Raw genomic sequence first — 26,735 nt, 5'->3', positions numbered from 1 at the left:
CCTGTTTATATACTTTTTTTTTGTTTTGCTGCAGGAAAAAAATTAATTAATTATATTCCTCCATCCACGTTACTCAAAATGGATGAAAGGATAGGATTTTGACAGCGGAAGTGCTAGCCGTCAAAGTACCCAAACAGCAGCTGTATTTGACTGGATACTGGTGTTGTTCGGCTGAAAATTTTCTGCCTGGTTCCTTTTTTGAATCGAGGGATGCTGGTCAGGATCTGGACAATATTTGAACAGTGTATAGAAAGCTTTATTTTAAGTGTTTAAGCAATGGAAGGACTAGCAATCTGTGGTCTTTGGTATAGCTGCATAGTTCAGCAGGTGTACACCAACCATTACCATGCTATATCAAATTTTTTTAAATTAAAAAAAAACCTGTTGTTCAGTCAGATATTCATGTTCTCCTAATTCCTAATTTGTGCTGACATCCCAAGCAGTGTTGTCAGCCCTGCCTGCTGGAATATTGCCTATCCCCCACCCCTCTTTAACCCTCTGCACATGTATACATTCATTTATATTCCAGGAAAACAATACTGCTGACGTGGCTTCCAGTAGCCTGACCACACAGTGTGTGTAGGGAAAGGGCTCTTGAGAGATGTGGTTCTGGAGGCTGACCTCCTAGCAGCCGTCAATGCAAGAATTTTATAAGCCTGGCAGTGAAGTCACAGGAAATGAAAGCAGTTTCGCACTACCTGAAGGTTAGCCACCCCCCTATCTACGTTTTAACATTTCCATATGCTTACTGTTGGTGTGCATGCCTGACACATGCACAATGCCTGTGATCCCGCCGTCATTAAACAGGGGAGATCTTAGGCTAAAGGCACAGATCCAGTCAGAGTGGCTTGTGATCGCTGTGATGGCCAGTTACAGCAATCACAAATGTAAACACTCACATGCTTTCTTTCACAATAGAGGAAAGAGGATTGGTGAAGGCAGTCTAAAGATAGAAGAGGCTGAAGTGGAAGGCTTAATTTAAGGTTATTGGGGGGGGGGGTGACTTTAAAAAAGCTAAGTGCACCTTAACCACCCCAAGATCAGCATATTTCTTCACTTTCAAACAATTGCGGCAAAAAACAAGATCACATTAGGGTGTTTGTTTTTTTTTCATTTTAGGGGTTTTACAGACTGCCTAGGCTTTGTTTTTATTTCATATGTTTTTTACGAACAGTAAGGAGTGGAAACTTAAATTTTTGGTCTTTTCTGCTTTATATAAGAAATAAAAAAAACGGTGGTTATTAAATATCACCAAAAGAAAGCTCCATCTCAAAAAAAATTGTATAAATTAATTTGGGTACAGTGTCGCATGATGAGTAATGGTCAGTGAAAAATAGTCTGATAATGAAAGGAGTGTAAAATGCTGGTATTGAGACCACATGCTGAGACGTGATCTACAGCAGCCATTTTCAATCAGGGTTCCTCAGGGGTGCAATGGCAAAGTGCCTAAAAATTGCTCCAAACTAACCAAAAAGCATGTACATGCCAATGGGTGGATCAAGCCTGCCTTGTTACACAAAGCCAAGAAGGTTTTCAACATGCAGAATTATAGCTTTGGGCACCGTACAGGCCAGCTGCTGGCATCCTAACAACCAATGAGGTCACTGGCTGATCAGGACGATATCAGGTGCCTGCACATCATGCTCATTTGACCCTTCCCTTCCCTTTTGCTCTCCTTCAGCACTGGGATCATGTTAGCCGAGCGATGGAGAGAAACTAAAGCAGAAGAAAAATGCTGGAATACTAGTTGGTACAAGTGTGCAAAGGTTTATTGCTTTGTAAGCATAAATTACCTCTAATGTTGAGTGTTCTATGTGTGTGGATGATGCTGCGTTATGTAAAACTATTCATTTAGTTCTTTACATTTTGGAATAGGGTGCAGAGTTTTAAAGGGTGCCTTGAGAAAAAAAAAGAAGAAAGGAGAAAGGAGAAAGGAGAAAGGAGAAAGAAAGAAGGTTGAGAAACACTGATCTGGAGATCAAGAGGGAGCTTTAATGCTTGGGCATATATTTTAAAGAGAATAGAACCGGGCATAAAAAGTGCCCAAGATAAAAAAAATGCCCAATTTAGACCAATAAAGCAAATGGGCCGACATCCAATTAAAGTGCTCCTCAACTGCCCATCAACATGGGCAGTCTCAGTAAAATATAAAAAGGAGGCTCAGAAGGTGGGAGGGGTTTTTTTTTTTAACTCAATACATTATATGTTAGTCAAACCATGTAAAAGAGGGAAAGGGGGGGTGGACCTGAGCCACATGGTGTGTGTGTGTCTATGGACGCACATTAGTCTGGCTCGGGAACGCACCCGCATGTCTGCCGCCTCAGCACACAGCTAGCTATTGGGGCACTCGGAGAAGAGAAGGAGTGGAGATCACTGGCGGGGGTCTCCGGAACAGGAGGCAAGTCTAATGTTATTGTTATTTTAGAAAAACAAAAAAAGCCTTTACAATCACTTTAACTTTCCCCCAAAAAAACAAGATTAGCATACAACATATTTTAACTGCTAATATCTCTGTATATGCTGGCTGTTTTTGTGGTATTCTCACTTAAAGCGGAGGTTGGCCCATCCCTGCAGAAATTAAAAGCCGTTATACATATGGCAGCTGCTGACTTTTAATAATAGGACACTTACCTGTCCTGGAGTCCAGCAATGTCAGCACTGCAGCTGTTTCCATCAGCTGTTGGGTGCTGCCGCTGCCATTGCTGGTAAAGGGAACTCAGCAGTGTAGCCTTTCGGTTTCACAACCGGGTTCCTACTGCGCATGTGTGAAGCGCGGTTCGCTCTCTCACTGTCCCGGGAGAAAGGGAAGGGGGGAGGGAGGAGGAGGGGTACCAAGCTGTGATGCACTTCACCACAGCGAGGTCTCCTAGAAGTCTTTGACAGGTATCCTGTCCCCACAGGTATCGGCTTCCCCCCTCCCCCCCGAAAGGTGCCAAATGTGGAACTGGGGGGGGAGAAATCAGATAAGCGGAAGTTCCACTTTTGGGTGGAACTCTGCTTTAAGATGGCCATTTTCATAATGCATTCCCTTCAACTGCACAGTTATGACTAATTCCCTTCAAAACCTGTTCCTTTTAATTTATATAAAATTCCACCCTGGGGCGATAACACCGCTTACTCACATCGGCATTGTCTTGCTTCCCAAAGTACATGTCAGAGGAGATTGCCTTGGCGTTTCCAAACTTCTTCTGAGCATCGTCTATAATGGGGCCTGGCTCTATGTCATGCTTACGGCGAGTGGCTGGTCTGAGACACAAAGTGAAAAACGCATAACTTACATTGCTACGCCACACGAAAGAAGAAAAAAAAAAAGCAGTTAATTCTTACAAATGTCAGATTGTTAACGTGGCACTCCAGGCAAACAACTAGATAAACTAATGAAATACATAAAAAGGCAGATATTTTTCCTGTCACATTATTTGTATTTGTTTATTCACTCCTGAGATTTAAACAGTACAGCTACACTGAACAGCCAGGCAGATGACAACACTTAAAGTAGTAATAAATTCGGAGATTTTTTTTTTTTTTTTTTTTATGCCTTCTTAGCAACCTGTTGCCATTTCACAGTGCGTAATTCTCCAAATATGTAAGTAGGAATGCTTACATTTCTAGCTGCACATACCATTTAAAAAAAAAAAAAAAAATAGGGACAGCGAAGGAGAAGGGGGGGGGGGGGGGCAGGGGAGCTTCAGGGCTGTGTACTTGAGCTGGTACAGTGTCCGCTTTAGACTCGGCTGAGACCACACATGCAAGGATGGCGCCATAGGACACTGCAAGGGAGAGGAGTCATTCTGAAACCAAAATGTGGGAGGCCTCCTTTTTCCAGTACGAGGGCTTCTGTACAGGAATTGCAAGAGGCTGCCAAAACATCAAATTCAGGTACCTACACCAGCCACATTGAAAAAAATAAAATAAATACATAAAATGTATTTATTTATAGCTGGCTGGGTGTTCGCTTTCAAAACCCATCTCCAGGCCCACCAACTTAAAAAAAAAAATAAAAAAAAAAAAAATAAAGGAAGAAGACGACGACCTGCAAGACAAAGGCATAATGAGCTAGTATGCATAGCATACTGGCTCATTATGTAATACTCACCTGAGATCGAAGCCCCCGCTGCAGTGCGACATTTCTCCCCGGAGTTACTTCTGGGTATCGCGGCTACAGTGCTGTGATTGGCCGGAGCCGCGATGACGGCACTCCCACCGGTAACGGCACGCTCAGAGGCAAATGGCACGTACGTGCCATTGCTTCAGTGCGCATGTGCCGATGACGTCGGCACATGCAGATACAGGGGATAACTCCTAAACCATGCAGATTTAGGAGATATCCGGGGTAGCTACAGGTAAGCCTTATTATAGGCTTACCTGTAGCAAAAAGTGGATTGTAAGGGTTTACAACCACTTTAAGGCCACCGGTTGCAGTATTCAGATTTTGTTTTAAGAATTATCGTTTACAAAGCCCTTAGGCTGGTTACATGATCCGGCATCCTTCATTTTCACCTCTTCTCCAGGATTGGGTGGTTCTTAGGCTTCATGCACACGAGACGCCGGTGCAAACTCTGGTGAACACATGCTTTTAAAAGCTGAAACTGGTGTTTAACGCTCGTTTTGCCGCGTTTGCATGCCGCGTTTTACCGCGTTTGCGTCTGCAAAGCAGAGCATGACATTTTCCCCATATCTCAGGGCCACTTGGTGCTAGGAACCCCAAATTTGGTGTGCTACCACAGTGGAACTAGCACTACAACTCTGGTGTTCCTAGCACCAAGTGGCCCCGAGATACGGTGCCCCAAAGTCGGGTCGCAAAATGTCATTCTCTGCTACAGAAAAGTGTGACATTTTGCGACCCGAATTTGGGGACCCGTATCTCGGGGTCACTTGGAGCTAAGAACCCCAAAGTGCTAGTTCCACTGTGTTAGCACACCAAATTTGGGGTTCCTAGCACCATGTGGCCCCGAGATATGGGGCCCCAAAGTCGGGTCGCAAAATGTCATTCTCTGCTGCAGTTTACCATCATATTTTTGTGTTTTCTGGTCCAAAAAATAGGGTTCCTTTAAAAACACTTATAAACGCAAACGTGGCTAAACTCGGTACCCGCGTTTAGCATCTGAAACGTTAAAAATAGGATTTTTAAAACAGCTTACCTGTAAAATCCTTTTCTTTCGAAGGACATCACGGGACATGCCTTCTCATCCTCATGCCTTCTCACATCCAACCGATAGAATCTGGTGAATGTATGAACTGAAGACCAGGTTGCGGCCTTGCAGATTTGAGCCATAGAGGCCCGGTGATGCACTGCCCAAGAAGCACCAATAGCCCTTGTGGAATGTGCCCTGATCTGAAACGGAGGAATCTTCTGTTTCAAACCGTAAGCTTGAATGATCAACTGTCGAATCCATTAAGAAATGGTAGCTTTTGACGCTGCCTGTCCTCTATTGGGACCCTCTGGCAGCACAAACAAAACATCCGTCTTGCGGATCTGAGTAGTTGCCCCTAGATAGGCCTTAACTGCTCTTACTACATCCAACGAATGTAGAGATCTCTCTTCCGGAGAACAGGGGTCTGGAAAAAAGGAAGGTAGAACAATGTCTTGGTTTAAATGAAAATCAGAAACCACCTTCGGTAAAAAACTAGGATGAGGGCGTAGTACCACTCTATCCTTGTGTATAATCAAATAAGGCTCCTTACAGGAAAGAGCTGCTAATTCTGATACTCTTCTAGCAGAAGAGATGGCCACCAGAAAAATTAATTTCCTTGTCAACAAGACCAAAGGAATCTGACTTATTGGTTCAAAAGGCACAGCAAGGACCAAATTCAAGTCCCAGGGGTTTAGGGGCGCTTTAACCGGAGGATTAAGACGCATCACCCCCTGCATAAAGTTTCGGACCAAAGAATGCGAAGCAAGTGGCCGCTGAAATAATACTGATAAAGCAGAGACCTGGCCCTTGATGGTACTCAAGGCCAGCTTCATCTCTAATCTCTAATCCCATCTGTAGAAAATCAAGGATTCTACCTATGACATATTTCCTGGGATGCCAACCTCTGGATTCACACCAGGTTATATAAGCCTTCCAGACTCTATGATAAATCATCCTGGAAGCTGGCTTCCTTGCATTAACCAAGGTAGATATCAGTGGCGTAACTAGAACCTTCAGGGCCCCGGTGCAAGAAACCATTAAGGGCCCCCCTGAACCCCAGCCGGGGCCCTTCCCTCCATGTCAGCTGGTGGAACTCCAGGGCCCGATTACAGGTACGACCTTTGTGAGCCCTGTAGTTCTGCCACTGGTATCAGTAGTTTTTTATTATTTTTTTACAATTTTTTAGGAGCCCCGTGGGGGGGCTTTGGTGACATTTCAGAGGTCTAAACAGACCTATGATGTTCCACCTTTAAGACAAAGAGGAAGACTGAGCCCCCAATCTCCTTCTTTGTAGCCTCAGCTACATAGAATGAATGGACAGGAATAGCTCTGTACAGAGCTTCCTGCCCATTCATAAACTGAAGCATAGTAAACGCAGTTTACTATATGCCACAGTTATGAATGGACAGAGTCAGTGATCGCTACACATTTCCCACTCTCCGTCATACAAGATCCCTGGCAGCAGCCAGCAGGAAAGAGGATGGAGGAACCTGGCAGAGCCGACGAGAAGGTCCGGGAAAGAGCACACAGGGGCTGGAGTGCACACCTTGCTGCTACTGCTGTACCCATCTCTAGTGACCGCATGCTGGTACTGCTGTACCTCCCCCCCCCTGGTGTCCAGTGACCCCTGATGGTACACCCCCCAAATAGCTGGGGATTCAGATTTCCTCTGTGTGTTCTGCCCCCTCCTCCATCCTGGCACCCTAGGATGGCTGACGCCAGCCTTGCCAGCCATTATGGTCTGTAGATGGGGTTTCTGTTCTTAGGGGAGGTGGGGTCCTGGTCCCCAGGGAAGATGGGATCCCTAGGTAAGATGGAGTCCCCATAGCCAGGGGAGATGAGGTTCCTGTCCCTAGGGAGGATGGGGTCCCAGTCCCCAGGTGAGAGGAGGGCCCTGTCCCCAGGTGAGAAGAGGGTCCCTGTCCCCAGGTGAGAAGAGGGTCCCTGTCCCCAGGTGAGAAGAGGGTCCCTGTCCCCAGGTGAGAAGAGGGTCCCTGTCCCCAGGGGTGATGGGGTCCCTGTCCCCAGGGGTGATGGGGTCCCTGTCCCCAGGGGTGATGGGGTCCCTGTCCTTAGGGGAGATGGGGTCCCTGTCCTTAGGGGAGATGGGGTCCCTGTCCTTAGGGGAGATGGGGTCCCTGTCCTTAGGGGAGATGGGGTCCCTGTCCTTAGGGGAGATGGGGTCCCTGTCCTTAGGGGAGATGGGGTCCCTGTCCCCGGGGGTGATGGGGTCCCTGTCCTTAGGGGAGATGGGGTCCCTGTCCTTAGGGGAGATGGGGTCCCTGTCCTTAGGGGAGATAGGGTCCCTGTCCCCAGGGGTGATGGGGTCCCTTTCCTTAGGGGTGACGGGGTCCCTGTTTTAGTGGTGATGGTGTCCCTGTCCTTAGGGGAGATGGGGTCCCTGTCTCAGAGATGATGGGGTTCCTGTCCCCAGGGGTGATGGGGTCCCTGTCCTTAGGGGAGAAGAGGGTCCCTGTCCCCAGGAGATATGGGGTCCCTTTCCCCCGGGGGATAGGGTCCCTATCTCAGGGGTGATGGGGTCCCTGTCCTTAGGGGAGATGGTGTCCCTGTCTCAGAGATGATGGGGTCCCTGTCCTTAGGGGAGATGGGGTCCCTGTCCTTAGGGGAGATGGGGTCCCTGTCCTTAGGGGAGATGGGGTCCCTGTCCTTAGGGGAGATGGGGTCCCTGTCCTTAGGGGAGATGGGGTCCCTGTCCTTAGGGGAGATGGGGTCCCTGTCTCAGGGGTGATGGAGGTGGGTATGTGATGGTATGTGCGGGGGATGGGGTCATCTCACTCACCATGACCAAGCTGCAGGCCGGGCACTCATCCATGGTGACCTGGGCTCTCTCCAGAGTGCTGCACAGAAGATCAGTTTATCTTCCAGAAAGACCTGTCATCTGTGTATGACGGGGGAGAAGGGGGGCTGGCAGACAAGCCTGCGATATTCTCCGAGGAGCCGGCTCTCACAGGGCTGCACTGCATCTGTGTGCTTAGTTTGCCCGGGAGAAGCATGCAGTGCAGTGTGAGCCGACTCAGGGGGCGGGATTAACACGGACTGAGCGGCGCTGCATGAAGCAGGAGAGGGGGACCCAGAGGAGCTGGCTGTGGACACAGGTCATGAAGGGAATGCAGAACTAAAGAGCAGCCAGTTCAGTACTCGAGCATGGAGCTCTGCTAGTCACTCCCCGCCTCTAGCCAGCAGCCACCCGTGCGCACGGCGCACGCACTGGTACTCCTAGCCTATGATGCTGCCGGCCATGTGTAAAGGGGGGCCGCATGGGCCCCCTGCAGCACAGGGCCCAGTCGCGGCTGCGACTCTTGCGCCCCCTATAGTTACGCCCCTGGTAGATATGACAGGACCTGAGAGCCCTCGACTCTTCAGAACGTGGGTCTCAATAGCCAAACCGTCAAATTTAGCGTTTGTAAGGCAGGATGGAACACTGGACCTTGAGATAACAGGTCTGGGCGTTCCGGTAGTGTCCACGGGGAACCTACCGTCATCCTTACTATTTCTGCATACCAAGTCCTTCTGGGCCAAGCGGGGGCCACCAGAAGTACCGACTTCCTTTCCTGCCTGATCCTGTGAAGGAGTCGTGGTAGTAGCAGAATAGGCGGGAATGCGTAAATCAGTGAGAACCGATGCCACGGAATCACCAACGCATCCGTCCCGCATGCAAGAGGATCTTTTGTCCTTGCCACAAATCTGTCTATCTTTTTGTTGAATCGGGATGCAAAGAGATCTACATCTGGAACCCCCCATCTTTGGCATATGGCCCAAAAGACGTCGGGATGCAGAGAACATTCCCCTGGAAGTAACTGCTGGCGCCTTAGATACTCCGCCTGCCAATTTTCTATTCCCGGGATGAAAACTGCCGATATGCATGGCACATGCATCTCTGCCCAGACTAAGATCTGGTTCACCTCTTTTTGAGCAGCTCGGCTCCGGGTGCCTCCCTGATGATTGACATAAGCCACTGCTGTGGCATTGTCGGACTGGATCCTGGCCGGACAACCCTGTAGCCTGATAGTCCCGGCTTTTAGAGCTAGATGTATCGCCCGGATCTCCAGAATGTTGATGGGTAAGGTCCTCTCTGTCTTGGACCATACCCTTTGGACCGCAGCCTGTTCCAGAACTGCTCCCCAACCTGACAGACTGGCATCTGTTGTTACCACCGTCCAGGTAACCGGTAGAAAGGATTTCCCCTTCTGCAGGTTTTTGGGTATGAGCCACCAATTGAGGCTCTGACGCACCGCATGCGACAGGTGCATCGGAAAGTCTAATGCCTGAACCTTCTTGTTCCAGGTCGACAGAATACTGTGTTGCAGCATTCTTGAGTGAAACTGAGCATAGGGAACTGCTTTGAATGAAGACACCATCTTCCCTAGTAGCCTCATACAAAGGCGGACAGTGATCTTTGCCTGGGGTAGAAATATCTTCTCCTGGCTTGTATCTATAATCAGACCTAAATACTCCAGTCTTCTTACTGGTTTTAGGAAAGACTTTTCTAAGTTGAGGATCCAACCCAGGTGTTCTAGATACCTGACCGTGGTCCTCAAGTTTCCCTTCAAAGAGGCTACCGACCGGTCTATCAAGAGCAGGTCGTCTAGGTATGCTATGACAGCTATACCCTGAGCCCTTAATCTGGCCAGAGGAGGAGCCAAGATCTTTGTGAACACTCGAGGTGCAGTGGCTATCCCGAAAGGCAGAGCCACAAACTGGAAATGGCGCCCTCCTACCTCGAAGCGCAGAAACTTCTGATGAGCAGGAAAAATGGGCACATGCAGATATGCATCTCTGATGTCTATTGATGCCAGAAATTCTCCTCCCTGCAGGGTGGGAACTACTGTTCGAATTGATTCCATGCGGAAGGATTGAATCCTTAGGAATCGGTTCAGATCCCTTAAGTCCAGAATGGGCCTGACATCCCCATTTGGCTTTTGGACCGTAAAAAGGTTGGAATAGAAGCCCAATCCCTGGTCCTTTGCGGGAACTATCATAATGACCTCCTGCGACAAAAGTCGCTCTAACGCTAGAAGGAGCGACTGCTTCTTCTCTGGGTCTCTGGGAACATTTGATCTGAGGAACCGAGGAGAGGGGAATTCCTGAAACTCCAGCTTGTACCCTAAGGTTACCGTGGAGATTACCCATCTGTCCTGGAAGTCCTCCTACCAGAGCTCTGAGAACTGTCGCAGTCTTCCCCCCACTTGAGTGAGCGGGGGCGCCCCCTCATGCAGAGGTCTTAGTGTTTTGCCTAGTAGGCTTCTTTCCCCAGGACTTCTTTTGTCCCTGGGGTTGACTCTTGTCTCTGGACCCCGATGGAGGCGGCCGTCGAGACTGCCTGGAGGCTGAAGCCCCCGGCGCTGGGGAAAGAGTCCGTTTGAAAGAGGGACGCTTACTCTTCTTCTTGACAGGTAAGAGAGTGCTTTTCCCACAAGAGATTCTCTTGATATAGTTATCCAAGTCCTCTCCAAACAACCTTGCACCACGAAATGGAAACCCAGCCAGTAGCTTCTTACATGGTGCTTCGGCTGACCAATTTTTCAACCATAGGATTCTACGTATATGCACCAACCCCAGTGAAAGACAGGAGGTTTGCACGATAGAATCTCTAATGGCGTCAACCACAAAGCATAAGGCCGCTGGAAGGTTAGCAAACCCCTGGGCCTGCTGTTCAGGTAATACTTTGATGACCTGCTTAACATGGTCTCTTAAGTATTGACAGACTCCAATCGCTGCTACTGCAGGTTGGGCCACTGATCCTGCTAAGGAGAAAACATCCTTCAATAGGGATTCCATCCTTTTATCTACAGGATCCCTGAGCATCTGAGCATTGTCTACAGGACAAGTCAGGCTATTATTTACGGAGGAAATGGCGGCATCAATAGCCGGTATTCCCCACATTTTAATAAACTTTTCTTCCATCGGATAAAGGGGGGGGAGGGAGGGAGGCTGGTAACAAGATCTGCCTGAACGGCTATCTTGAGAGATGGTGGCCATTAGGCCGCAGAGCCGGGTGGTATAACCACTTTCTAGACCCCTGTGGCCCCTCTCTAGCCTGGGGGGGAACATTCAAACATGAGAAATCCCCCTTTCCACCTTACCTGTTTGCAGCCTGCTTGAGACGCTAGGACATAAACAGCGATTACAACACCTGAGACAGAGTCAGCATGTGTAGGTTTGTGCTCTTGGCAGCCCCCGGTGGTCACAATAGGCATAGCATGCATTTACCTTAAAGGAGAAAAGCCACTAGAACTCAAAAATTCTGTGGAATCTCCTCTTACCTTATCCAGCCGCAGGGTGCTGTTTACACAGACCCAATCTTCACCTCTCACGGTGGGCTCCGTTTGAAAAAACCGTCAGAGACTGGGGCCCCCATCAGTAGGGGGATCCAACAGTTCTGGGACCGTAAAGCACCTCGCCAGAAATTAGGAAGTTTAAAGCCATTTTCTGATCTGCGGGGTCCAGCTCTCTAAAAAGAGAAGCATTACGGGTAAAACCTCGTTTCTTCGGACACGAGGCCCGGGTACCATTCAATTCGGCCATGAAAAGACACTTTGAATGGATCCGGTTCGCCTGGCTTGCCCCAGTATAGGATCTTAGGATATTCCCTTTGGAGCTCAGCACAGGACATCTTTACACGTCCATCACCTAAGACCATTGCGTAAAAACTGAGGTATCCCTGCAAGGGGGAGGGATTATATAGGGGGTTGAACTTCCTGGGTGTGCCAGTGTCCAATCACCAGTGATACCTATATAACCCATCAGTAATTACTGTGGCTCTGTGTCCCGTGATGTTCGAGAAAGAAAACGCTTGCGTCTGAACCCATTTTTTTTGCTCCTGGAAAAACGAGGTTAAACACAACTGCCTAAAAACGAGACTTTGTACATAGACACATAGGATAACATTGAATGTCCAACTGCCTCTGAACGCGCGTTTAACAGCGTCTCGTGTGCATGAGGCCTAATTGTTGCAGAAATCGCTACCACTCCGCATCAGGTACACAGGAATTGAAGAGCACATGAGAATCCACAGTTTTCTGGGTTGAGTGATCCCATCTTGTGGCCAATAAGTGGAAGTGCATGAGACAGCACTGGATTAAAAAGCAAAAAAGTCATGGCTAGAGCTGCTCTTTTTTCCAGAAGCTAGAGCCTTTTTTTTTTTTTTTTTAAATAAAAAAAGTTTAGCTGGGACCTGGGCTTTAATATATACACTATTGGCACTAGCGGGCCTCAAGAGGGTCTTAACACTGGGTGGAAGAGGTAAGCTTTCTGGATGTGATTGGCTGTCACAGTGATCACATGATCAGAAGCTCCCAATCGTAAAACACAAACACAATCCTTATTTTGCCCCAGGACCTTTTATCTGTGCAGTATATATATATATATTTTTTTCATATCTTAAGATTCAACTCCCATCTGCTGGGGGGGGGGGGGGGGGGGACGGGACATTTTTATACCTGTCGTCATAGCTGGTTGTGGATTTGGAGCTCAAAGTCATATCAAAGTCATTGCTGGAAGTGTCCTTCCTCCAAAAATCATCAGATCTCTCATCCCACCTCAGAAAAGAAGAGCTGACGGGGTCCAGTGGGTCCTCCCGGTATCTGGATAAAAAGCAGCAAAGAGCAAGGTAACTTTGATTCTACTTGTTTATTTGTACTTAAGTGGCTCTTAGTTGTCAATGCACCAGGTATCCCCTTTGGGAGTTTTTCCCTTAACTCCTGTCACTGTGACAACTGCAATTTTGAAATTCTCATCACTTTCTGTTTTAAAAAGGACAATCAAGCAAGGGTGAATCTCTCCAGTGGGGACACAGACAGCATTAAAAATAATCCTTACTACTCAATTGTAACTGGTCTATTTTTTCAAACCATTCTTCTGATCGATGGTGGTGAAGCAGACCTACAGGGTTTCACAAGAAGGAGCAAAAAAAAGTATTGCATTTAAAGCAGAGCTCCACCCAAAAGTGGAAGCTCTGCTTATCTATCATTTGGCACCTTTAAGGGAGAGGGGGAGCGGGTACCCATCTTGGACAGGTACCAGTCTCCACTTCTGTCGGACCTCGATGCGGTGAGGTACGTCAGAAGTTCGAGCCCCCCCTCCTTCTCCCTCCTCTGCTGAAGGCCAGTAAGAGCACAGCACGTTTCGTGCATGAGCAATGGGGACACGGGTTCCCCTACTATGAATGGCGGTGGCAGCACCCAAGAGCCAAGAGAAACATCGGGTAGGGTGCCGACATCGCTGAATTCCAGGACAGGCAAGTGCTCTATTATTAACCCCTTCCTGTCGACCGTACGCAGATGTGCATACTCGGCTTTCGGGGGTTATACCAGGATGATGCCCGCAGCTGCAGGCATCATCCCGGTACCGTTGTTTCGAGCCGGCGATCGGCTATCCGTATATAACAACCGATGCGGCTAAAAACCGCTCATCTGTTATACCGGAGGAGCGGGAGGGCCCGGTGTCCAATCGGCTGCCTCCGGCGGCTGGGGGCGGGCTGGAACGAAGCCATGAATGGCTTCGTTCCAGCCTTCCAATTGTAAACGCGGAAGCGACATCACTCGGCTGTGCCAATGGCGCCGAATTTAAAAAAATACACAGTATTCAGAATCGTTTAATTCTGAACACAGCTACATCCCTTGTTACTAATGCAACCACATTATTTTATTTTTACTTCCTCCTCCTAAAAGATTCCAGTTTGTTTTTCAAATTGTGTTGCACAGTTTATAGGTCACATTATAGGTGGAAACAGTTCTGAAATGATTTATCTTTGTCTCTTTTTTCCATCACAGAAACCTGACATTTTAACAGGGGTGTGTAGACTTTATATCCACTGTAAATTATATATATATATATATATATATATATATATATATATATATATATATATATATATATTTATTATTTTATTACGGATACGGATACGAACAACATACGAACAACATAGACTTACAACATGAAATGGACTTGAAGTGTGCCCTGGTCTGATGGACGGTATACCAAAATGAGGGAGCATACCTAAGATTAGTAATGAATATTTTGTGGAGAGAAATGAATTTGAGAAATGCCCTAAAAAGGGGATGGGAGGGTGGGTATCACGCACAGGAAACCGACAAAGACCACAGGCGAGTGGGCTGGTTAAATACTCCCTGGGCTCCTCCAATAAATTCAGGCCTCCATACTGGCCTTCCTACTTATGGTTGAAGCCCTATGGCCAATACGGATATGAACAACATAGACTTACCATAAGACTTACAACATGAAATGGACCTGAAGTGTGCCCCGGTCTGATAAACTGTATACCAAAATAAGGGGGCAAAAACATTCAGGTAGGGGTGGTGTTTTTATTAGTTTTATTCACTGAGCAAGTTTGGTGAATGCTTGTGCCATTTCCACCTGATGATTGGGGATGTACCGGGCGAAGCAGGCAGACAAACCCCTGCCCATTGGCTGACATACCCCATATACCTAGAACCTGACCTTGCGTTGCCCTTCTCATATCTAGTACCACCAAGTACCCGGTCACCTAGTGGTAGAAGAGAAAACTGCAACAAGGCCAAATTTAGGGAGATATCAATAGATCTCTAATAATTAACCAGGATAATAATTCCTGGCAAGTAAATTTGTGAGGAGCAACCCTGCCTAAACGCCAGGATGCTACAAAAAAAAAAAAAAAAAAAAAAAAAAAAAAAAAAAGAAGTTCTTCACATTTTGAGTGCAAATAATTCTATGCTCCAACATTAGTCCTCTTCCAGGTTAAATGACACCCGGTCTCATCAACTGAATTTACCACGGGTGGACTCCAATCAAGTTGTAGAAACATCTCAAGGATGATCAGTGGAAACAGGATGCACCTGAGCTAAATTTTGAGTGTCATGGCAAAGGCTGTGAATACTAATGTACATGCATTTTTTGTTTTTTTATTATATAAATTTGCACAGATTTCAAACAAACTTCTTTCACGTTGTCATTATGGGGTATTGTTTGTAGAATTTTGAGGAAAGTAATTAATTGAATCCATTTTGAATTAAGGCTGTAACATATTGCGGAAAAAGTGAAGCGCTGTGAATACTTTCTGGATGCATGTTAATTGGTTGTCTCAGTGATCAAACAATGAGCAAGGCTTGACTGGTTCCCAATCGTAGAATTGGGAGCTCATCTTTCTAAAGACACCGGTTCTCACGGGGCTGTGCACAGGAGCGAGCAGGTGAGATAAGAAACGGCAGGCAGTATCCTGGACATTTGTAACACACCGAATGTAGGCAGCTGGATAAAGGTAATCAATCTGGAGTTAACTAAAAATGATGTCCTTCGAATTATTGCTTTCATGTCAATGTGCAACTATACACTATATACACACTATACACATTCGGTGTGTTACAAATGTCCAGGATACTGCTTGCCATTTTTGTATGCAGGCACGCCCCATGCGCCAGTTTGCTTTTTTTGTGTACGGTGCGAGAAGCTTCAAAACAGTGTTTTTTTGTTTTATGAAACTTTAAACTTTGTTAACTTTTTTTGTTATGTAACTTTACTATGAAATAAAGGGTTAGGAAAATGTTAACTTGCATTAGTGACAGCTGTGTAAAGATAAGGTTCTGACAGACAAGTACACAAAATAAGGCATCTCACCGGGACCGCGAGGAACTTGAGAAGAAATCATCTGGCTCTTCCTCCTGGTAAATCTTTTTGGGTTTGGTGTTCCTTGGGGCTACCTGCTCGATAGTTTGCATCTCAGAAAGGACTGAATGGGAGATACCACTAAGAAAAAAAAAAAAAAAATTATATAATATATATATATATATATATATATATATACACACACACACACATACACATATACACACACACAAAAGGTTATCTCACCTGCGGTTGCCGAATCCCATCCCAAGACGTTCTGCTTCTGCCTTCTTGCTAGCGGGCATATTTTTCAGCTTTTCCTCATCTTTCTGCTTCTGAATTTCCATCTCTTTGTATGCTAGACGTAGAGAAGCAACCCTGAAACCACAAGCCATAAATAAAATGTGCTGTGCTAATATAATCTGCTCTGTGCTAAATTGTGCCACAAATCACAAGTACTTTTTATCATACAGATCACCTGTTTATGGCCCACGTAATATTGCTTAAGTTAAAATCTGTATTTTTTGCTAGAAAATTACTTAGAACCCCCAAACATTATAACTATTTTTTTTTAGCAGAGAATTTAGAGAATAAAGTGGCAATTGTTGCAATATTTTATGTCACACTGTATTTGAGCAGCGGTCTTTCAAACAAATTTTTTTTTTTTTTTAGGAAAAAAAAAAAAAAACTAATGAAAATTAAAAAAAAAAAAAAAAAAAAAAAAACTAAACAGTAAAGTTGGCCCAATGTTTCTGTATAATGTGAAAGATTATGTTAGGCCGATTAACTAGATCAGCCCAACATTTCATGCTTTGAAATTGTGCACACTCGTGGAATGGCGACAAACTACGGTACCTAAAAATCTCCATAGGTGGCGCTTTAAAAAAAAAAAAAAAAATGTTACCAGGTTAGAGTCACAGAGGAGGTCTATTTCTAGAAATATTGTTCTCACTGGGATGATCGCGACGATACCTCACGTGTGATTTGAACACCGTTTACATATGTGGGCGTTTTCTTTGCTTAATTATTTATTTTTTTAAATTATCACTTTAAAAAAAATAAAATAAATAAATAAATGTGATCACTTTGATTTCTGTCACAAGGAATGTAAACATCCCTTGTGACAGTAGTAATAGGTGGTGACAGGTACTCTTTATCGGGGGACTAAAAAACCCCAAATCCCTCCTTTGCACTTCAAAGTTTTCAGATCACCAAAAACAACGAATCTGAACACTGCAATTTTTTTTTTTTTTTTTTTAAACGGCGCCATTGGCAGCTGAGTAAACCGGAAGTGACGTTGCTTCCATATTAACACAAAGGAGACTGGATCGAAGCAGTTTGCAGCTTCCTTACAGTCTCTCTCTAGCCGGCAGAAGTACCGGATCGCGGATCGGGTCTCCTGGTGGGACGGGAGGCCAGGGAAGAGCGGCAGGAGGGGCGTCCCCTCTCGCTCCTTCGGAATAACAGCCGAGCGGCTTTTAGCTGCATCCCCGTTATCCCTGAAGAGCCGACCGCCCGGTATAACCCCTTAAAGCCGAGGCCTGCTATATGCATACGGTCGCCGGGAAGGGGTTAAAAACTCCCACAAAATCTCAACCACCACCCAACGTTGTTTCATCAACCTACGTTTGACGTCTACATCGTACATAGACCCCCTGAAGACGTCAGACATAGGCTGGCGAAATGGCGTTGGGTGGCGTTTGATGCACGTCATTTCCGTTCAGCTGGAACGCAGACCAGCGATTCCTATACAATACGTGCTGATCCTGGTCTTCTTTGATGTAAGTGCAATACAACCTTTTTTAAATAAATGATTTAAACCATGAGAGTGTGTTCTTTCCTCTCCCTCTCTATATGGCAACACTGGAGCTTTGAATAAGTTATCTACATATATATTGAATGGATGACAGCAGCAGTTTGAATTAATTCCTGTGACCTCATGTATGACATCTTGGATTTTCCCAAATGCGTAATATGACTCCCTGTACTAGGGGTCAATTAAGTCTGGAGAGTGCATAGTGTGTCTGCATGGTGGTGGAGAGGAACTTTTCCTATACTGACTGAGGATGGCATTAACGTGTGGGATTTATACATGGACTTTACAATTTTTATATACAGTGCCTTGCAAAAGTATTCACCCCCTTGGCTTTTTGTCTATTTTGTTACATTATAGCCTTTAGTGCAACCTTTAGTTCAATGTTTTTTTTAATCTGAATTATATGTGATGGACCAGAACACAATAGTCCAAGTTGGTGAAGTAAAATTAGAAAAATATATACATACAATCATTTTTCAGAAATAAAAAACTGATAATTGGCATGTGCGTATGTATTCACCCCCTTTGTTATGAAGCCCATGAAAAGCTCTGGTGTTACCAATTACCTTCAGAAGTCACATAATTAGTGAAATGATGTCCACCTGTGTGCAATCTAAGTGTCACATGATCTGTCATTACATATACACACCTTTTTGAAAGGCCCCAGAGGCTGCAACACCTAAGCAAGAGGCACCACTAACCAAACACTGCCATGAAGACCAAGAAACTCTCCAAACAAGTAAGGGACAATGTTGTTGAGCAGTACAAGTCAGGGTTAGGTTATAAAAAAATATCCAAATCTTTGATGATCTCTAGGAGCACCATCAAATCTATCATAACCAAATGGAAAGAACATGGCACAACAGCAAACCTGCCAAGAAACGGCCACACACCAAAACTCACGGACCGGGCAAGGAGGGCATTAATCAGAGAGGCAGCACAGAGACCTAAGGTAATCCTGGAGGAGCTGCAGAGTTCCACAGCAGAGACTGGAGTATCTGTACATAGAACAATAAGCTGTACCGCTCCATAGAGTTGGGCTTTATGGCAGAGTGGCCAGAAGAAAGCCATTACTTTCAGCAAAAAACAAAAAATGGCATGTTTTGAGTTTTCGAAAAGGCATGTGGGAGACTTCCAAAACGTATGGAGGAAGGTGCTCTGGTCTAATGAGACTAAAATTTAACTTTTTGCCCATCAAAGAAAATGCTATGTCTGGCGCAAACCAACACATCACATCACCCAAAGAACACCATCCCCACAGTGAAACATGGTAGTGGCAGCATCATGCTGTGGGGGTGTTTTTCAGCAGTCAGGACTGGGAAACTGGTCAGCGTTGAGGGAAAGATGGATGGTGCTAAATACAGGGACATTCTTGAGCAAAACCTGTACCACTCTGGGGTCATCGTGCTGCTGAAAGGTGAACCTCTGTCTTAGCCTCAAATCGCACACAAACACACTGCTAAAGCAACACTTTAGTGATTTAAGGGGAAACATGTAAATGTGTTGGAATGGCCTAGTCAAAGCCCAGACCTCAATTCAATAGAAAATCTATGGTCAGACTTAAAGATTGCTGTTCACAAGCGCAAACCATCTAACTTGAAGGAGCTGGAGCAGTTTTGCAAGGAGGAATGGGCAAAAATCCCAGTGGCAATATGTGGAAAGCTCATAGAGACTTATTCAAAGTGACCTGGAGCTGTGATAGCCGCAAAAGGTGGCCCTACAAAGTATTGACTTTAGGGGGGTGAAATGTTATGCACATTGACTTTTTCTGTTATTTTGTCCTATTCGTTGCTTGCTTCACAATTAAAAAAAACAAAACAAAAAAAAACACAACATCTTCAAAGTTGTGGGCATGTTCTGTAAATTAAATGATGCAAATTCTCAAACAATCCATGTTAATCCCAGGTTGTGAGGCAACAAAACGCAAAAAATGCCAAGGGGGGGTGAATACTTTTGCAAGGCACTGTATCTGTTATTTAAATGGAGATGCATTTATGGATTTGTTTAAGCTTAAAACCTGCTCACACTCCCTTCCAAGTCCTATTTTAACTACCCTGTAGGAGAAAGATGCATGCACTTATCTATTCATAGAGTGCTCCAGTCGGGTCACATGATCACCTCCCAGCAGCAGCTTCAGGGGAGAGGAGAGACAACCATCAACAGATGTTCCAAAGCAGGCCTATGGGTGATGCCACCACACAGGCGTTGTGGCTATCGGCGATCTCACCTCTCCCCTGAAGCCAGCTGCTGGGGAGATCAAGAGACTGGACCAGAGAATAGGCAAGTATATGCAGCTTTCTGCTACAGGGTAGTTCGAAAAGGATTTAGAAAGGGCTGGGAGCAAGTTTAAAGTTAGTTAGCAATAGCCTAAACTTCCAATTTAACACTTACGACGGTTCACGCATTTCCACGTCTTTACCTGTTTATGGCACAAGTAGTATTGGAGGAGAAACCAGGAAAGGCAAAATATAGGCAGAATAAATCTCAGCTTTAATTAATGGTAAAAATCAAAAAAAAGAAAAAAAAAAAAAAGATTGAACTTCTCAATTCCTGCATATGCCCATATGGGACTTGTTCTTTTTATTACACATGGCCACTGCTTAGATCACACACACACACGGTTCCCAGTAGGATACTCACACTGGCTCCTCTGTCCTCTTGGGGGCATTGACCAGTTCCTGCTCCTTCAGCTTATCTACGGCCTGAGCTTGTTTTTCAATCTCATTGAAGCTTTTTCCACTCACTTTCTGAGCCCCCATGCCTGCTTTCTTGGCACCAAGCTGCAACATGAAAAATAGTATTTATCAAAAAGTAATACAAGTACGCGTCTCTCAGAGAAAAAAAAAAAAAGTAATGTATGACCAAGATTGTAAAATAATCCAGCACCGCACAAGAGAAGTGTTTTGAGAGATTTTTTGTGTATATGCATGAGAATAAGAACACATGGTCAGCATGTATTTATTGTAGAAGTAAATTTGTTACATTATGAAATAATACTGCATTAGTGTCAGGCCAACTAGTGGCTGACTTATGAATTAGTAATGCAACAATTTTTTTTCCCTTTACTAAGGCTAGGTTCACATCTGTGCTGGTGGTTCCCACTGCGGGTCTGCACTTGTTCCTGCAGCCGCAAACACCCGCACAGAAAAATGCGCTGGATGCGCACGGGTGCCATTGATCCCAATAGCATGCGGCATGCCACACGCACTGGAAATCGTACTGCACTAGGGCAGCCCTAGGTGGAAGGTTGCAGCGTGTAATGTTTGTATAACCACTGACTGATTAGATAGATATAGAGAGCTATCATATCAATCTCACAAAAGTGAGTACACCCCTCACATTTTTGTAAATATTTTATTAGATCTTTTCATGTGACAACACTGAAGAAATTACACTTTGCTACAATGTAAAGTAGTGAGTGTACAGCTTGTATAAGATTGTAAATTTGCTGTCCCCTCAAAATAACTCAACACAGCCATCAATGTCTAAACCAATGGCAACATAAGTGGGCCCAAATTAGACATTTTCACTTAGAGGTGTACTCACTTTTGTTGCCAGCGGTTTAGACATTAATGGCTGTGTGTAAAGTTATTTTGCAGCCAATTTCTGTCTACAATGGCTGCAAGGCATGCTACTTACGGACTCCATTGTGGGACCATATGACAGGGTGACTACTCAGAGAAGCTATTAGGAGACAAAGATGGTCAATTCTCACCCTACCATAGGCGGTGCCAGAAAAGGGAGTAGGATCACCAGGGATTATTTAATGAAAGTTTGTATAAGACAGGGCTCGACAAATCCCAGGCACCAGAAATTGCATTCTGGCACCTGGGCTTTTGTCAGCCCATTCACAGTTCCACACCTGGCGTCCCAACTCCAGAGTGTGCTGTGCACTCACTAAGGATAAGCCTGTCACTCCAGCACTGACCACCAGGGCAGCCATCAGAAGAGACAGCCCATGCACACATGTAGAGGGCCCTGGCATTTAGAGCTGCCAGCTCCATTTCAGATTCCTTAGTTTGGCTGAGAGCAGAGGGTGGGCGGGGCGTCGGGGCTCTCATAACTGGTGGTGAAGCACGATTCAGTCAAACTGAGGCAAGGGCTGCAGCTTGTATCACTAAGCCGGCATCGGAGCTCAGTTGGTTGGTGTTGGTGGTGGTGGTGGTGAAGAGGAAGGGGGGCTGTCATGGACTTGGGCTACATGGCTGCTGCACAAATCTTATACCTGTGAGCTGAGCTAATGTTTTTGTGCTGTCTCTTAGCAAGATTACCCCCTGCCCCCCTACTGTACATCGCTGCTCTGCTGCAATGGATCAGTAAGGGCTCTGCCTTCTCGTTATTCACAGCTGGAGTCCGATTGGCTGCCTGCAGCTTTTTATTGGTTGAATCTGAGATAGATCTTCTATTACAGTAGTCGAAGATCTATCACTCTCAACCAATAATAAAAGGCTGTGGACAGCCAATCAGAGGCCAAGGCTGCAAATGACAAGGAGCCCTTAATAATCTGCCACAGCAGAACTAGTGGAAGGGACTCTGAGTGCTAAAAGCCCATGGGTTAGGGGGCACAAATAACTTGACTTGTCCCAGGTGCCGAAAAACCACACTGTGCCACTGCAGGCATGAGCAATTCCTATTGCCGACACCCCGGACACCTGGCTTTTAAACTTTTTTTAGCTGGCTCCTAGATTCAAAGCAAAATTTGTCAAGCCCTGGTATGAGACATTTGCAAGTTCATTAACAGGTTAAAGCCAACATGAGATTTTATTGACTAGGTTTACATATATTTTAAGTTTGTGTTGCAATGTGTTTTAATTTAGCCTTATAAACCATACCTACAAAAAAGCAAAAATACAGTAAGGGTTGGGGTGTCCATATATTAGTTGGACAAATGTTACAAGCTTTTGTCTAGGCTGCACAATTTTTCCCTGTAATTTCCCTAACACGAAGACTTTCTATGATGGCCTAGCGCCATCCAGTGGCCAAAAAATATATTTTCTGATTGAGGCAATTGAGGCAAAAAAAATAAATAAATAAATAAATAAAAAATAAAAATATATTTGCCCACTAGATGAAGGAGACGATCACCAGAAGTCATTGCATTTGTGAAAATATCAATGATAGATGTTTGCTGCGCTAATTAACTTGCAATAAAACAAATATAAAAATCTTTTGAGCAGCCGGCACAATGTTGATGAACAGCAATACAAGCAGAAAAAGAAAGGTGCAGCGCTCAGAATGAAATGTCCTTAGACCCTTCGGTCTTCAGATGTAAAATAGTGGTCGAACACTTCATGGGGTAATGTTTGAAGAGTGAGAGAGGGAAGATAACCACCACCGGCACCCAAACACTGCCTCTTACCCTCTTCTTTAGACCCTTATCACAGGGGTCAAATGAGCAAATGGATGGAATGAACACCCTCATTCACGATCGTCCACAACCGGTCAGGTAAAGAGGAGGGTAAGAGGCAGTGTGTTTGGGTGCCGGTGGTGGTTATCTTCCCTCTCTCACTCTTCAAACATACCCCATGAAGTGTTCGGCCACTATTTACATGTGAAGACTGAAATGTCATCGGACACTTCGTTCTGAGAGCTGCACCCTTCTTTCCATTTGTGAAAATATGGGGAAGAAAAAAATCTGAGCAGCCTGGATGAATGCTTGTGACATTTGTTAAAAAAAGTGGTTTAATAAATAGCTCCTAAGTGTGAGAATACAACATAACACGGCTTACCCCCTTCTTGGCTGTGCCAGTCTTCTTCTTAATCAGCGAGGAACCACTTTCTGTAAGGAAATATTTACAGATTTAGGTACATAAGCACAGACAGCAAACCCTGGATAAAGCCATGCAAATTAGCAAGCATTAATTACATGTCATCCAAGGCACAGGGTATGAACAATCATCATTGTGTAGCACAGTAATAGTGTATGGAGTATGGTTTGCTCCATGCACTCAAAAACGTATGACTTGCAGAGCAGCAGCAACCATATCTTCATCCCAGAGAATGTATCTACTTGTGTGTATCTGTACTATGTGCTAGCTGTGCTGTTCCTGAAAGGGTTGTTTGTTTTTTCTTTTTCCTTTTTTTTTTTTTTTTACATACATAAGGGCCCTTATATTTAAAATATTTAAAAGTATAATAAAAGCCAAAACAAGTCTTGATTAAGTTGGGGTTAAACCTTTTCTTTCTGTTCTGGTAACGCAACAGGAAGTGAGAAGAAAACCTCTTAGACAGTTGTCACCAGGACAGGGAACCCAATTGTAAGATTTTTCCCCTAACCCAGCTCTGACGACAAGGAAATCTAAGTTTTTCAGTTATCATTTTGTCAGTTAACAAGAAAAAAAGGAAGAGAAAATCTACTCAACAGTGACAGAGACATAAAATGAAAGTTTAAAGTGGTTCTCATTATTCCCCACTGTATACAAACCAAATTGCCCTGGTCTCGGCTTATGTTTTTGGTAAATAAACATGTAAATGTTAAATGTCTCCTATACATTTCAGGTTTGGTGGACCTTTAAATTCTGACTGAGTATGAGTTTTATGCAGAAGATTTTGCAGTGCATTATATGGGGGTGCAGGGATGTGCAGGATAGATCAGAAGGAGACTGAAGCAACCAGGAACAGGATTTGGATCACCTGTCAGAGCTGTGCTTCCTGCAGATACTAAATTCATTGAATCGGCTGCAACATGGAAGATAAAAAAAAAACAAGACGACATATTTATAGCAGTACTAGAAAACAAACTATACTTTATGGGAAAAAATTATGTACTGATAAACCTACGTTAAAGTTTTTTTTTTTTTTTTTACCCTTATAAAAGTGTATTCATCCCTTCAAATGTTTGTGAGATCACCTCCTGCATTACCCCTTTTATACATGCAACTTGCAGAAAAAAGAAAAAAAAAAAAATTGTTAAAAGTGGTTGTAAAGGCAGGTGGTTTTTTATTTTGATGCATTCTATGGTTGAGCCAGCAGGACTGTGCCATTGGTTCCCACTGCTGTCAAAGTCAGTGAGCCAATGAGAGAAAGGGGGCAGGGCCAGGCCATGGCTTCATGTCTGAATGGAGACATAGAGCAGCGGCTCGCTGTGGGGGCACTCGGCAGGGAGGAAGGGGCCAGGAGCGCCAATGAGAGACCCAAGAAGAGGAGGACCTGGGCTGGTCTGTACAAAATTACTGCACAGAGCAGGTAAGTATAACATGTTTTTTTTTTTGTTAAAAATTACAGACTTTAAAAGGATAAGTTCACCTTTGTCACACTCCTTTTTAGGGTGGAACATGTAACACGTTGCCACTCCTGCAGTCGTGCCCTGATCTAAGCCCTCTGTGACAGTAGGCCGGGGATCTTCTTCTCATACCCGCTGTCACTATTTGAAAACAGCGTGGCCACACTGGGCTCTGCCCACAAGGCTGCTTTATTCATTCACTCTCCGTGAATGAATTAACTACAAGTACCAACATTCTTTGCGGCTGTTGGCTTGTAGTTCTCAATGAACTACCAAGGCGCTGTTGAGCCTTGCGATAGTCCACTGATTCTTCCTGTCCTTATGAAACTGCCTGCCCATATGATGTACAGGCAGACAGCTTACACTGACAGTCTGTAGGAGTCCTGCATAGCACCCATCTGTTTTCTAGTTGTTAATATTAAACCTTGCTTTTATTTATTTATTTTTTAACTAAAATAACAAATATATCATACTTACCCACTCTGTGCAACGGCTTTGCACAGAGCAGCCCCGAGCCTCCTTTTCTGGGGTCCCCCACTGACGCTCCAGGCCTGCCTCTTCGTCAAGTGCCCACATGTCCATGCATGCCCAGTCTGCGTCTATTGCCACAGACCGGGCAACTTGTCTTTGCCCCCCGGTCACAGCATTTGATTGACAGGAGGGAGAGCCAATGGCTGCCACTGCTATCAGTCTGCTCAATGAGGAGGGAGACAGCAGTGAGAGACACTGCTCTTGTGCACATAGCTGGATTTGATTGGGCTCAGGTAAGAATAAGGGGGGCTGGGGGGCTCCCGCAACACAGAAGGTTTTTTTTTAACCTTAATGCATAGAATGAATAAGGTAAAAAACCTTGAGGCTTTAGAAGCACTTTAAACCTTACGAGTAAAAGCTGATTGAGTTATTAAAGGATAAGTTCACCCTTGAGAACATGTTCCACCTGTTTTTAGGGAGAAGTTCCCCGTACTAACTGTCACTTTTTGAAATCAGTACAGCCACAGAGGGAGGCATCATTCATGCGTGTGAATGAACCACAAGCCCCGACATCCTTTGCGGATCTCAGCGAACCACCACAGCGCTGTGGTAGTTCATTGATTCTTCCTGTCAGATTGTATCTGCTTGCCTGTACAAGGACACAGATATTCTGACAGATCTGGATTAGGCCTGCATGGCACCAGCGATCAGCTCATCACGGGTGCTACAAGCTCAAAAAAAAAAAACCAAAAAAAAAAAAACACACCACTAATATATACATACAGACAGTTGTGCTCATAAGTTTACAGAATTTATGATTTCTTGGCCATTTTTCAGAGAATATGAATGATAACACAAACTTCTCTTTCACTCATGGTTATTGTTTGGCTGAAGCCATTTATTATTAATCAACTGTGTTTACTCTTTTTAAATCACAATCACAACAGAAACTACCCAAATTACTCTGATCAAAAGTTTACATACCCCAGTTCTTAATGCCGTGTATTGCCCCCTTTAACATCAATGACAGCTTGAAGTCTTTTGTGGCATTTGTGGATGAGGCTCTTTATCTTCTCAGATGGTAAAGCTGCCCATTCCTCTTGGCAAAAAGCCTCCACTTCCTGTAAATTCTTGGGCTGTCTTGCATGAACTGCACATCTGAGATTTCCCCAGAGTGGCTCAATGATACTGAGGTCAGGAGACTGAGATAATCACTCCAGAACCTTCACTTTATTCTGCTGTAGCCAATGACAGGTTGACTTGGCCTTGTGTTTTGGATCATTGTCATATTAGAATGTCCAAGTATGTCCCATGCGCAGCTTCCTGGCTGATGAATGCAAATGTTCCCCCAGTATTTTTTGATAACACACTGCATTCGTGTTGCTATCAATTTTGACCAAATTTCCTGTGCTGTTTGGCGTATTGTAAGCGGGATACTTTTGTGGCATTTGCGCAGTAATGGCTTTCTTCT

At 44.9% G+C, this 26,735-nt stretch overlaps 1 protein-coding gene across 3 annotated transcripts in view; it reads right to left on the bottom strand.

Annotated features, from left to right (window-relative positions):
* Positions 1–26,735, bottom strand: part of ARFGAP3 (ARF GTPase activating protein 3) — a 94,410-nt gene that overhangs the window by 16,196 nt on the left and 51,479 nt on the right. For 2 of the 3 annotated variants that reach the window (XM_073621697.1, XM_073621696.1), the window contains exons 8-14: positions 24,205–24,249; positions 23,301–23,350; positions 20,212–20,351; positions 16,002–16,133; positions 15,768–15,896; positions 12,596–12,739; positions 3,123–3,246 (exon numbers count right to left, since the gene is read on the bottom strand). In XM_073621697.1, coding sequence (XP_073477798.1) covers positions 3,123–3,246; positions 12,596–12,739; positions 15,768–15,896; positions 16,002–16,133; positions 20,212–20,351; positions 23,301–23,350; positions 24,205–24,249 — 764 coding nt within the window. The remainder of the gene's footprint in view (positions 1–3,122; positions 3,247–12,595; positions 12,740–15,767; positions 15,897–16,001; positions 16,134–20,211; positions 20,352–23,300; positions 23,351–24,204; positions 24,250–26,735) is intronic. The other variant, XM_073621698.1, reaches the window with a different exon arrangement.

Source organism: Aquarana catesbeiana, linkage group LG03 (assembly GCF_042186555.1).
Source record: "Aquarana catesbeiana isolate 2022-GZ linkage group LG03, ASM4218655v1, whole genome shotgun sequence".
Taxonomy (NCBI): Eukaryota; Metazoa; Chordata; class Amphibia; order Anura; family Ranidae; genus Aquarana; species Aquarana catesbeiana.
The sequence above is the reverse complement of the archived record's forward strand: the minus strand, read 5'-3'. Positions and strand labels throughout refer to the sequence as shown.